Source organism: Oncorhynchus clarkii, chromosome 5 (assembly GCF_045791955.1).
Source record: "Oncorhynchus clarkii lewisi isolate Uvic-CL-2024 chromosome 5, UVic_Ocla_1.0, whole genome shotgun sequence".
NCBI lineage: Eukaryota > Metazoa > Chordata > Actinopteri > Salmoniformes > Salmonidae > Oncorhynchus > Oncorhynchus clarkii.
In genome coordinates, this window is record NC_092151.1 from 90,659,379 (window position 1) to 90,673,467 (window position 14,089).

The 14,089-nt window shown below is 41.4% G+C and overlaps 1 protein-coding gene across 1 annotated transcript in view; it reads right to left on the bottom strand.

Annotated features, from left to right (window-relative positions):
• Positions 1 to 14,089, bottom strand: part of LOC139409793 (rho/rac guanine nucleotide exchange factor (GEF) 18b) — a 70,621-nt gene that overhangs the window by 23,389 nt on the left and 33,143 nt on the right. The window contains exons 9-11 of the mRNA XM_071155170.1: positions 8,816 to 8,883; positions 6,946 to 6,991; positions 4,008 to 4,191 (exon numbers count right to left, since the gene is read on the bottom strand). Coding sequence (XP_071011271.1) covers positions 4,008 to 4,191; positions 6,946 to 6,991; positions 8,816 to 8,883 — 298 coding nt within the window. The remainder of the gene's footprint in view (positions 1 to 4,007; positions 4,192 to 6,945; positions 6,992 to 8,815; positions 8,884 to 14,089) is intronic.

The following is a 14,089-nucleotide window of genomic DNA, read 5'->3' on the forward strand; positions in this document are numbered from 1 at the left end:
TGTATAGAGCCTATAACTACTACAACTGACATAGAACAGTATGCAAGGAGCCTATAACTACTACAGCTGACATAGAACAGTATGTATAGAGCCTATAACTACTACAGCTGACATAGAACAGTATGTATAGAGCCTATAACTACTACAACTGACATAGAACAGTATGCAAGGAGCCTATAACTACTACAGCTGACATAGAACAGTATGTATAGAGCCTATAACTACTACAGCTGACATAGAACAGTATGTATAGAGCCTATAACTACTACAGCTGACATAGAACAGTATGCATAGAGCCTATAACTACTACAGCTGACATAGAACAGTATGCATAGAGCCTATAACTACTACAGCTGACATAGAACAGTATGTATAGAGCCTATAACTACTACAGCTGACATAGAACAGTATGTATAGAGCCTATAACTACTACAGCTGACATAGAACAGTATGTATAGAGCCTATAACTACTACAGCTGACATAGAACAGTATGCAAGGAGCCTATAACTACTACAGCTGACATAGAACAGTATGTATAGAGCCTATAACTACTACAGCTGACATAGAACAGTATGCAAGGAGCCTATAACTACTACAGCTGACATAGAACAGTATGTATAGAGCCTATAACTACTACAGCTGACATAGAACAGTATGTATAGAGCCTATAACTACTACAGCTGATATAGAACAGTATGTATAGAGCCTATAACTACTACAGCTGACATAGAACAGTATGCATAGAGCCTATAGCTACTACAGCTGACATAGAACAGTATGTATAGAGCCTATAACTACTACAGCTGACATAGAACAGTATGTATAGAGCCTATAACTACTACAGCTGACATAGAACAGTATGTATAGAGCCTATAACTACTACAGCTGATATAGAACAGTATGTAGAGAGCCTATAACTACTACAGCTGACATAGAACAGTATGTATAGAGCCTATAACTACTACAGCTGACATAGAACAGTATGTATAGAGCCTATAACTACTACAGCTGATATAGAACAGTATGTAGAGAGCCTATAACTACTACAGCTGATATAGAACAGTATGTAGAGAGCCTATAACTACTACAGCTGACATAGAACAGTATGCATAGAGCCTATAGCTACTACAGCTGACATAGAACAGTATGCATAGAGCCTATAACTACTACAGCTGACATAGAACAGTATGCATAGAGCCTATAGCTACTACAGCTGACATAGAACAGTATGCATAGAGCCTATAGCTACTACAGCTGACATAGAACAGTATGTATAGAGCCTATAACTACTACAGCTGACATAGAACAGTATGTATAGAGCCTATAACTACTACAGCTGACATAGAACAGTATGTATAGAGCCTATAACTACTACAGCTGATCTAGAACAGTATGTATAGAGCCTATAACTACTACAGCTGATATAGAACAGTATGCATAGAGCCTATAACTACTACAGCTGACATAGAACAGTATGTATAGAGCCTATAACTACTACAGCTGATATAGAACAGTATGTATAGAGCCTATAACTACTACAGCTGATATAGAACAGTATGTATAGAGCCTATAACTACTACAGCTGACATAGAACAGTATGTATAGAGCCTATAACTACTACAGCTGATCTAGAACAGTATGTATAGAGCCTATAACTACTACAGCTGATATAGAACAGTATGTATAGAGCCTATAACTACTACAGCTGACATAGAACAGTATGCATAGAGCCTATAGCTACTACAGCTGACATAGAACAGTATGTAGAGCCTATAACTACTACAGCTGACATAGAACAGTATGTAAGGAGCCTATAACTACTACAGCTGACATAGAACAGTATGCATAGAGCCTATAGCTACTACAGCTGACATAGAACAGTATGTATAGAGCCTATAACTACTACAGCTGACATAGAACAGTATGTATAGAGCCTATAACTACTACAGCTGACATAGAACAGTATGTATAGAGCCTATAACTACTACAGCTGACATAGAACAGTATGTATAGAGCCTATAACTACTACAGCTGATATAGAACAGTATGTATAGAGCCTATAACTACTACAGCTGATATAGAACAGTATGTATAGAGCCTATAACTACTACAGCTGACATAGAACAGTATGTATAGAGCCTATAACTACTACAGCTGATATAGAACAGTATGTATAGAGCCTATAGCTACTACAGCTGATATAGAACAGTATGTATAGAGCCTATAACTACTACAGCTGATATAGAACAGTATGTATAGAGCCTATAGCTACTACAGCTGATATAGAACAGTATGTATAGAGCCTATAACTACTACAGCTGATATAGAACAGTATGTATAGAGCCTATAACTACTACAGCTGACATAGAACAGTATGCATAGAGCCTATAACTACTACAGCTGACATAGAACAGTATGCATAGAGCCTATAACTACTACAGCTGACATAGAACAGTATGTAGAGCCTATAACTACTACAGCTGACATAGAACAGTATGTATAGAGCCTATAACTACTACAGCTGACATAGAACAGTATGTATAGAGCCTATAACTACTACAGCTGACATAGAACAGTATGCAAGGAGCCTATAACTACTACAGCTGACATAGAACAGTATGTATAGAGCCTATAACTACTACAGCTGACATAGAACAGTATGTATAGAGCCTATAACTACTACAGCTGACATAGAACAGTATGTATAGAGCCTATAACTACTACAGCTGACATAGAACAGTATGTATAGAGCCTATAACTACTACAACTGACATAGAACAGTATGCAAGGAGCCTATAACTACTACAGCTGACATAGAACAGTATGTATAGAGCCTATAACTACTACAGCTGACATAGAACAGTATGTATAGAGCCTATAACTACTACAACTGACATAGAACAGTATGCAAGGAGCCTATAACTACTACAGCTGACATAGAACAGTATGTATAGAGCCTATAACTACTACAGCTGACATAGAACAGTATGTATAGAGCCTATAACTACTACAGCTGACATAGAACAGTATGCATAGAGCCTATAACTACTACAGCTGACATAGAACAGTATGCATAGAGCCTATAACTACTACAGCTGACATAGAACAGTATGTATAGAGCCTATAACTACTACAGCTGACATAGAACAGTATGTATAGAGCCTATAACTACTACAGCTGACATAGAACAGTATGTATAGAGCCTATAACTACTACAGCTGACATAGAACAGTATGCAAGGAGCCTATAACTACTACAGCTGACATAGAACAGTATGTATAGAGCCTATAACTACTACAGCTGACATAGAACAGTATGTATAGAGCCTATAACTACTACAGCTGACATAGAACAGTATGTATAGAGCCTATAACTACTACAGCTGACATAGAACAGTATGCATAGAGCCTATAACTACTACAGCTGACATAGAACAGTATGCAAGGAGCCTATAACTACTACAGCTGACATAGAACAGTATGCAAGGAGCCTATAACTACTACAGCTGACATAGAACAGTATGTATAGAGCCTATAACTACTACAGCTGACATAGAACAGTATGTAGAGCCTATAACTACTACAGCTGACATAGAACAGTATGTATAGAGCCTATAACTACTACAGCTGACATAGAACAATATGTATAGAGCCTATAACTACTACAGCTGACATAGAACAGTATGCAAGGAGCCTATAACTACTACAGCTGACATAGAACAGTATGTATAGAGCCTATAACTACTACAGCTGACATAGAACAGTATGTATAGAGCCTATAACTACTACAGCTGACATAGAACAGTATGTATAGAGCCTATAACTACTACAGCTGACATAGAACAGTATGTATAGAGCCTTTAACTATAGAGTAGAGTTGGGACAACAAACCTAAAACTTTTATGCAGAATCTTTGGTTCTATGAACCATACACTTATTGACCAGCAGCATAGTTTGTGTTGCCTATTGATTAATTGGCCTGGTGGTGAGTTGTTCTTGCTACTAACCCGGTGTGGCTGTTGTGGCTGTGGTTGAGGCTGGCTGCAGCAGTGTGGCTGGATGAAGAGCTGTTGAAGGCGGCTGAGGCAGGCTGAGCACTGGGTCCCCGCGGGGTGAGGGTCATGCCTGGGATGCGCGGAGAACCGGAGGGGCAATCAAGGGCCGAAGAAGACTGGTCCCGATCCCTCAGGGCTGGGGAGACATGAGAGATGGTTAGAGCACTGCTGGACCCCCAGTAACGCTGCAGTCAGGCTCTACACTGAACCGTGCAGGAAGTGACTGGTGAGGTTGTCTCTGTGCATCAGCACCCAGACAGACCCCACGAGGGCCCCCTGGACATTGCAGCCCAGACAGGGCCCCCTGGACATTGCAGCCCAGACAGACCCCACAAGGGCCCCCTGGACATTGCAGCCCAGACAGACCCCACGAGGGCCCCCTGGACATTGCAGCCCAGACAGACCCCACGAGGGCCCCCTGGACATTGCAGGGAGGTCTGGCCCTGTCAACCCCTTTATTAACTGCTACAGTAGTTTCATAGTGTCTGTCTGGTGGAAGAACGGGAGGTGATACTGCTTCAGAAGGGATGATGCTGAAGTCACGGAGACAACACACAGGGATATATATAACACCGGACTCCTGATCTAATACTCTGGACACCTCAGACTGGGGCGAAGGTTCACCTTCCAACAGGACAACGACCATAAGCACACACACAAGATAAACTCAGAAGTGGCTTCGGGACAAGACTCTGAATGTCCTTAAGTGGGCCCAGCCAGTGCCTGGACTTGAACCCTATCTAACATCTCTGGAGAGACCTGAAAATAGCTGTGCAGCGACGCTCCCCATCCAACCTGACAGAGCTTGAGAGGATCTGCAGAGAAGAATGGGAAAAACTCCCCAAACACAGGTGTGCCAAGCTTGTAGAGTCATACTCAAGAAGACTCAAGGCTGTAATCGCTGCCAAAGGTGCTTCAACAAAAGTACTGAATAAAGGGTCTGAATACTAATGTAACATGTGATATTTTCGTTTTTTTATTTGTAATAAATGTGCTTTGTCATAATGTGTGTGTAACATTTAATCCATTTTTAGAATAAGGCTGTAACGTAACAAAATGTGGAAAAATGTAAGTGCTCTGAATACACAAACAACTCCCTGGAGTCTGTCTGCTCGCTCAAACACACGTCAGAGGTTTTAATAAAAGGCTAGCGCTGGCATTTGAGAAAACACTGGAAACTTCAAACTGAACAGAGATTTGTAAAAGGGCCAATATGAGAATCTTTGCATTAATGTTAACTTTATAAAACCAGGTGAGTTTCTTAAATTTTGTATTTAAAAAAAAAAAAAAAACATAAATTCACAATGTTTCATGTCTCCAAAACCAAAACATTGAAATAAAAAATATTTGTGATGTTTTGAGATCTGATGTTTGGGGAAAGCTTGTATAAGGTCAAAAGAGCCAAGAGCTCCCACTTGTAGTATCTCAAATAACTTGAAGCCTTAAGTGGAAAGCTGTCCATTCTCCCCTGCCCGGCTGCAACGACTGAGTTCCGGGCGTGGATTCTCAATCCTAGTAACCCGTGGTGATATCAAAATATTAGCGATTTTAACTGCGCAACGTTCTATTTTCTACCGAGATTGCAAAACAACAACTGAGAAATTATATTTTTACCGTCAGTTTGTTTTAAACCATGAGTCTTGTGGTCTGTATTGTCCAATCACAGAGCATACAAGTCATGTGATCATGTGCCATCACGTGTTCGCCATCAGATCACATGACTTGTCTTTCCTTATACTTCCTTGTCCATATCCTCTCCTCCCTTGCACTCTTGCCTCCTCGTTGTCACCCCTCTCTATCCCCCATGTTCCTTCCCTCTCCTACCTTGCATCCATAGGCAAAAACAGGGCTGACCAATCACAGGGCAGCATGGTGGAGGTAAACAAACAGAGGCTATATAACTGTCTCCAACCCATCTCCAGGACCGGTCTATTTCTGGTTGGGATGGAGACAGCCTCCACGCTGCCCTGTTATTAGTCAGTTGAGCCAATCGGTTTGTTGCATATGGATGCCAAGCTGAGGAGGAGTGAGAATGGGGAGACGAGGAGGGAAGTAGAGGAGGGGGTATGGGGGGAGAAAGTATGGGAGAGGGAATGGGGAGAGGAGAAGAGAATTGGGACAGGAGGAGAGGGGAGAGAGGAGAGAGGGAATGGAGAGGGGAGAGAGGGAATGGAGAGGGGAGAGAGGGAATGGAGAGGGGAGAGAGGGAATGGAGAGGGGAGAGAGGGAATGGAGGGAATGGAGAGGGGAGAGAGGGAATGGAGAGGGGAGAGAGGGAATGGAGAGGGGAGAGAGGGAATGGAGAGGGGGGAGAAGAGAATTGGAACAGGAGGAGAGGGGAGAGGAGAGAGGGAGATGGGGAGAGGGGAGAGGAGAGATGGGGAATGGGGAGAGGAGAGAGGGAGATGGGGAGAGGGGAGAGGGAGATGGGGAGAGGAGAGGGAGATGGGGAGAGGGGAGAGGAGAGGGGGAATGGGGAGAGGAGAGATGAGAGGGGGAATGGGGAGAGGAGAGGGGGAATGGGGAGAGGAGAGATCTCTATCAATGACGGGAGATCTTGTTCATGTGATCATTCCAATGTTGTAGCTTTGAAGGGCGAAAAGTTAGCATGTGTGTGTGTTCTTGTTCTAACCTTGTGGAGACCTGAAATCCCCAAAAGACCCCACAAGGATAGTACAACTAGTCAAATTCTCCCTCGTGGGGACATTTCCCACATCCCCAGGAGGATAAGGCTATTTTAAGCTTAGGGGTTTAGTTACAAGTAGGGTAATAGTTAAGGTTAGGTTAGGGGTTTTTAGGTCCCCACGAGGATAACAAAAGTGTGTGTGTGTGTGTGTGTGTGTGTGTGTGTGTGTGTGTGTGTGTGTGTGTGTGTATTTTTTCCACTCACCGAGGTTCGGCGACGCTGTTGTGGAGGTCCTATGCAGAGAATCCTTCTATCAGGAGAAAAACATAAGTTTCAAGCGGAGAATTATATACAGTGCCTTCAGAGTGTATTCACACCCCTAGACTTGATCTGAATGTTTATGGTTACAGACTGAATTTTAAATGGACTAAATTGAGATTTGGCACTAGCCTACACACCATACCCTAAAATATCAGTGGAATAATTTTTTACAAATTTTAACAAAATTAATTTAAAAAAATGTCTTGAGTCAATAAGTATTCAACCCCATTGTTGTGGCCTAAATAAATTCAGGAGTAAAAATGTGCTTTTGTTATAAGTAAAATGTTTTATTTAACCTTTATTTAACTAGGCAAGTCAGTTAAGAACAAATTCTTAATTACAATGACGGCCTCCTGCGGGGACGGGGGCTCAGATCTAAAAAAAAATGGTGTAATGTGGACTCTCAATAATAGTGTTTAACACGATTTTTTGAATGACTACATAATCTCTGTACCACAGATAATTGTAAGGTCCCTCAGTCTAGCAGTGAATTTCAAACACAGATTCAACCACAAAGACCAGTGAGGTTTTCCAATGCCTCACAAAGAAGAGCCACTTATTGGTAGATGAGTAAAAATATTTTTAAAAAGCAGACATTGAATACCCCTTTGAGCATGGTGAAGTTATTATTACACTTTGGATGGTGTATCAAAACACCCAGTCACTACGAAGATACAAGCGTCCTTCCTAACTCAGTTGCGGGAGAAGAAGGAAACCACTCAGCGATTTCACCATGAGGCCAAAGGTGACTTTACAACAGTTATAGAGATTAATGGCTGTGGTAGAACTGAGGATGTAACAACATTGTACTTACTCCACAATACTAACCTAATTGACAAAGTGAAAAGAAGGAAGAATACAAATATTCCGTAACATGCATCCTGTTTGCAATAAGGCACTAAAGTAATCCTGCAAAAAAAAATATTAAAATAATTAACTATTTTTCCTGAATACAGAGTTATGTTTGGGGCAAATCCAATTCAACACATTACGGAGTACCACTCTCCATATTTTCAAGTATCATGTCATGGGTATGCTTGTAATAGTTAAGGACTGGGGAGTTTTTCAGGATGAAAAATAAACTGAATGGAGCTAAGCACAGGCAAAAATCCTAGAGGAAAACCTGGTTCAGTCTGCTTTCCATCAGACACTGGGAGATGAAGTCACCTTTCAGCAGGACAATAACCTAAACACGAGGCCAAATCTACACTTGAGTTGCTTACCAAGAACACAGTGAATGTTCCTGAGTGGACAAATTACAGTTTTTCCTTAAACTTGATAGAAAATATATGGCAAGACCTGAAAATGGTTCTCGAGCAATGTTCAACAACCAATTTGACAGAGCAGAATTTTGAAAGGAAAAAACGGGCAAATGTTTCCCAATTCAGGTGACGGAAAGCTCTTAGAGACTTACCCAGAAAGGTGACTAACATGTATTGACTCAGGGGGTTGAACATTTATCTAAGCAAAATAGTGTATTTTTTTATTTTCTACATATTTTTTAGTTGTTTTATACAAAATATTCAAATTTTTCTTCCACTGAAAAAAAAAAAAAAAGACAAATCAATTTGCATCCCACTTTGTAACAACAAAACGTGGAAAAAGCCTAAATGTTGTGAAAACTTGCTGAAGGCGCTGTAACGAAGCAAAGACATGGACAACGTTAAATTGGAGGGAGAGAACCATTTAGACGCTTCGCATTGGCAAAACGAAGGACATCACCTTGCTTGTAAGTGCAAGACATTTGGGATCTAAATGAGAAGGTGTGAATAAATAAAAAAGTAATCAGGAGTGCTGACCATTGGACACATACCTTGTTCTTGCTGCTGTTACACTCGGCTAGTAGCGTCCGACAACTCTTGTGAACGTTCACTGCACAGTCTGCAAAACAGAGAGAGAGAGGAGAAATGAGTCTAATTTTTCAATGGGTCAACTTTATTTTCAGTTACAAAACAAATCTAAAAATACATTTGAACAGCATTCGAGTTGTATTTTTTATTTCACCGTTATTTAACCAGGTAGACAAGTTGAGAACAGGTTCTCATTTACAACTGAGACCTGGCCAAGATAAAGCACAGCAGTTCCGACACATAGAACAACACAGAGTTACACATGGAGTAAAACAAACATACAGTCAATAATACAGTAGAAACAAGTCTATATACGATGTGAGCAAATGAGGTGAGATAAGGGAGGTAAAGGCAAAAAAAAGGCCATGGTGGCAAAGTAAATAGAATATAGCAAGTAGAACACTGGAATGGTAGATTTGCAGTGGAAGAATGTGCAAAGTAGAGATAGAAATAATGGGGTGCAAAGGAGCTAAATAAATAAATAAATAAATAAATAAATAAATACAGTAGGGGGAGAGGTAGTTGTTTGGGCTAAATTATAGATGGACTATGTACAGGTGCAGTAATCTGTGAGCTGCTCTGACAGCTGGTGCTTAAAGCTAGTGAGGGAGATGTGTTTCCAGTTTCAGAGATTTTTGTAGTTCGTTCCAGTCATTGGCAGCAGAGAACTGGAAGGAGAGGCGGCCAACGGAAGAATTGGTTTTGGGGGTGACCAGAGAGATATCCCTGCTGGAGCGTGTGCTACAGGTGGGTACTGCTATGGTGACAAGCGAGCTGAGATAAGGGGGGGCTTTACCTAGCAGGGTCTTGTAGATGACCTGGAGCCAGTGGGTTTGGCGACGAGTATGAAGCGAGGGGCAACCAACGAGAGTGTACAGGTCGCAGTGGTGGGTAGTATATGGGGCTTTGGTGACAAAACGGATGGCACTGTGATAGACTGCATCCAATTTATTGAGTAGGGTATTGGAGGCTATTTTGTAAATGACATCACCGAAGTCGAGGATTGGTAGGATGGTCAGTTTTACAAGGGTATGTTTGGCAGCATGAGTGAAGGATGCTTTGTTGCGAAATAGGAAGTCAATTCTAGATTTAACTTTGGATTGGAGAAGTTTGGTGTGAGTCTGGAAGGAGAGTTTACAGTCTAACCAGACACCTAGGTATTTCTAGTTGTCCACATAACATTGAGTACATTACAAAACATGCTAATTAATATCCTATTTTCCCCAAACTTAGAAATGTTTGCACATTTATTAAAACAAAAAAAATAGAAATACCTTATTTGCATAAGTATTCAGACCCTTTGCTATGAGACTCGAAGAGGGGAAAAGTTGGGTTGGTTTTATGACTTAACAACCAATCGTAAATGGTTTCTAACTCTCAGTATCCAAGATTGGAATGTCTGAGTGGTATAGAGAGATTCTTGCCCAAAGAACTTCAACATCGAAAAGTGGATAATGAAACAATACTCCTAACACATAAAGAATGTGGGAAATGGTCGGTGGGGATCCAAACAATGATTATGTTGTATCATTTGTGATTTTGTGATACCATTAAAGACGTTATAAAACGGAAACATTGTAACTTTAAGAGCTTTCACAATGTATATGTCAGAGTTACATCTAAATGTTGTAAAACGTATATGATTAAATATGAAACTGTCAGAAGATAAAAATGTGATTTTTGCCTTGTAAATGAGAATTATTTTTCATGTAAAGTTTTACCCAGTCAGTAACCACGCCCACGTGAACACAGACATTATGCCAAAAGGATGGAACACCCCTTTTTCCAGTGTGTTTATAAAAGGACTCCTAATGAAATGTACATTAAACCAGTACACGGACGGTAAGCCGGACATCACAAATGGTTTAAAACTACTAGACCAGAAAGCGTGGAGCTGTGACAACACGTGTAAAATAGTTCCTCTACCAGACCAGAAATTAGTAAGACCCTCTAAAACTCAACAGAGAAGACTAGACATGCACCGCCTACAGCTCTGCATGTAACGTAGTCTAGGACACTCAACCGAAGACGAGAAAATTACAAACCCGAACATTTCTCTATCAAACGACCATTGGAACGTCTGATGTATCCATTCTAAACAAACACTTCCAGAACGAAGGAAACATACAACAACGACTAAGGAGAAGGTGACCTCCGGTGGACAACCAGAGACTTACACAACCAGAGACTTTCTGTCTAACTATTCGTCACAGACTGATCGGGCGATTTCAACAGAGAGAGAGAGATGACAGACGTAAGCGTAAATATGTACATTGCAATTCTAAATCCGAATGAGTGGTTGTTAGGGTGCTAAATATCCACATAAACGATGAGCGTATTATTCAACTGTATGTACGATGGTTGAATTCCTTTGTCTCTCCTTCTCCTGCCCCTTCCCCACCACTTTTTATTGTGTAACCAGCCGTCAAATCGGGTTAGTCCATTTCTCATTGCATTATGTAGTAATCAATGTATAGTCTATCCTGTGTGTGTGTGTGTGTGTGTGTGTGTGTGTTGGTTTATGTAATTCTGTGTGATTATTTCGTTCGTAAATAAATAATTAAGCCAATCTGTGTATCGCTGAGTCATCATGTAGACTAGTGTTGGTGCAGATTTAACAGACTATGCGACATTCAGAATGAGACTGATATGAGTTAATAGTAATGAATGGAGGCCTAAGATGATATATTCTGATATCTGTGAGTTAATTCAGGAAACGGTAACTCATTAAATAAACCTTTTCCGTGGTGCCCCAAGATTGCTAATGAGTTCATTGTTACATGATTAATTTAATCGTCGTATTAAACAGTTAATTGATTTGATGATCGCATTCATGAGTCACCTCTTGACAGGCATTTATGGTAGAGTGGCCAGACAGAATCCACTCTTCAGTAAAAGGCACCTGAAAGCCCGCTTGGAGTTTGCCAAAATGCACCTAAAGGACTCTCAGACCATGAGAAACAAGATTCTCTGGTCTGATGAAACCAAGATTTAACTATTTTGCATGAATGCCAAGCATCACGTCTGGAGGAAAACTGGCGCCCTCCCTACATTGAAGTATGGTGGTGGCAGCATTATGCTGTGGGGATGTTTTTCAGCGGCAGGGACTGGGTGTGCCAAGCTTGTAGCATCATACCCAAGACTCGATGCTGTAATCGCTGCCAAAGGTGCTTCAACAAAGTACTGAGTAAATGGTCTGAATACTTGTATAAATGTCACATTTCATTTTTTTTACATTTGTATATAAATTTGCAAAAATTACTTTTTTTAAAACTGTTTTTGCTTTGTCATTATGGGCTAGTATGTGTAGAAAGAATTATTGTATATATTTTTTTCAAATCAATTTCAGAATAAGAATGTAACGTAACAAAAAATGTGGAAAAAGTCAAGAGGTCTGAATCCTTTCCAATGGCACTGTGCATACTACTCACACTTTGTTTTGCATATTTGAAAAATGCACCTGGATTCCTGACCAGCCCACTAAATGTGTCACTCTAAAAACAGTTACAATTAAAAGAAGAACCATGCTTGTCATTAACTTAGAACAGAAATGTTACTTTCCTACCAAATGAACAATTCCCCCCCCCCCGATTCTCCAAACGTCTCAATTTAATTTGAGAAATGTTCTCTATAAAATGTTTAAATATTGATTGTATGAATCTCAAACTTGTTAATTGATTGAATTACTTATGCAACCAATTATGTTGTTAAATATTTAAATGATCACAGAGATAAATGGAGGACTCTAAATGGATATAACTCATTTTAGTAAAGACATTAACATTGAGGGCTTCCACCATTTAAAAGCAGTCAACGGGGTGGGGATTCCTATGGGTTGGGAGGTATCAGCCAATGATCAGAGCACATTGTCTTTTTCAAATTGGGTTGCCTGTGGTTTGTAAACCAAAGATGAAGGTAATATCCAAGACCAAGATTTATACACCAGGAAATTGGTCCCAGAGAGTTGAGACAATGACAAGTTCAAGAACACGTGGTTAGATAGAGTACAGTAGACCAGGAGCACATAGTACATTACAGTAGAGCACCGTACAGTAGAGCACAATACAGTAGAGCACCGTACAGTAGAGCACCGTACAGTAGAGCACCGTACAGTAGAGCACCGTACAGTAGAGCACCGTACACTAGACCAGGAGCACATAGTACATTACAGTAGAGCACCGTACAGTAGAGCACCGTACAGTAGAGCACCGTACAGTAGAGCACCGTACAGTAGACCAGGAGCACATAGTACATTACAGTAGAGCACCGTACAGTAGAGCACCGTACAGTAGACCAGGAGCACATAGTACATTACAGTAGAGTACCGTACAGTAGAGCACCGTACAGTAGACCAGGAGCACATAGTACATTACAGTAGAGCACCGTACAGTAGAGCACCGTACAGTAGAGCACCGTACAGTAGAGCACCGTACAGTAGAGCAGGAGCACATAGTACATTACAGTAGAGCACCGTACAGTAGAGCACCGTACAGTAGAGCACCGTACAGTAGAGCAGGAGCACATAGTACATTACAGTAGAGCACCGTACAGTAGAGCACCGCACAGTAGAGCACCGTGCAGTAGAGCAGGAGCACATTACAGTAGAGCACCGTACAGTAGAGCACCGTACAGTACACTAGACCCCCTACAGTACACTAGAGCACCGTACAGTAGAGCACGGCACAGTAGAGCACCGCACAGTAGAGCACCGCACACTAGACCAGGAGCACATAGTACATTACAGTAGAGCACCGTACAGTAGAGCACCGTACAGTAGAGCAGGAGCACATAGTACATTACAGTAGAGCACGGCACAGTAGAGCACGGCACAGTAGAGCACGGCACAGTAGAGCACGGCACAGTAGAGCACGGCACAGTAGAGCACCGTACACTAGAGCACCGCACACTAGACCAGGAGCACATAGTACATTACAGTAGAGCACCGTACAGTAGAGCACCGTACAGTAGAGCAGGAGCACATTACAGTAGAGCACCGTACAGTAGAGCACCGTACAGTACACTAGACCCCCTACAGTACACTAGAGCACCGTACAGTAGAGCACGGCACAGTAGAGCACCGCACAGTAGAGCACCGCACACTAGACCAGGAGCACATAGTACATTACAGTAGAGCACCGTACAGTAGAGCACCATACAGTAGAGCACCGTACAGTAGAGCACCGTACAGTAGAGCACCGTACAGTAGAGCACCGTACAGTAGAGCACCGTACAGTAGA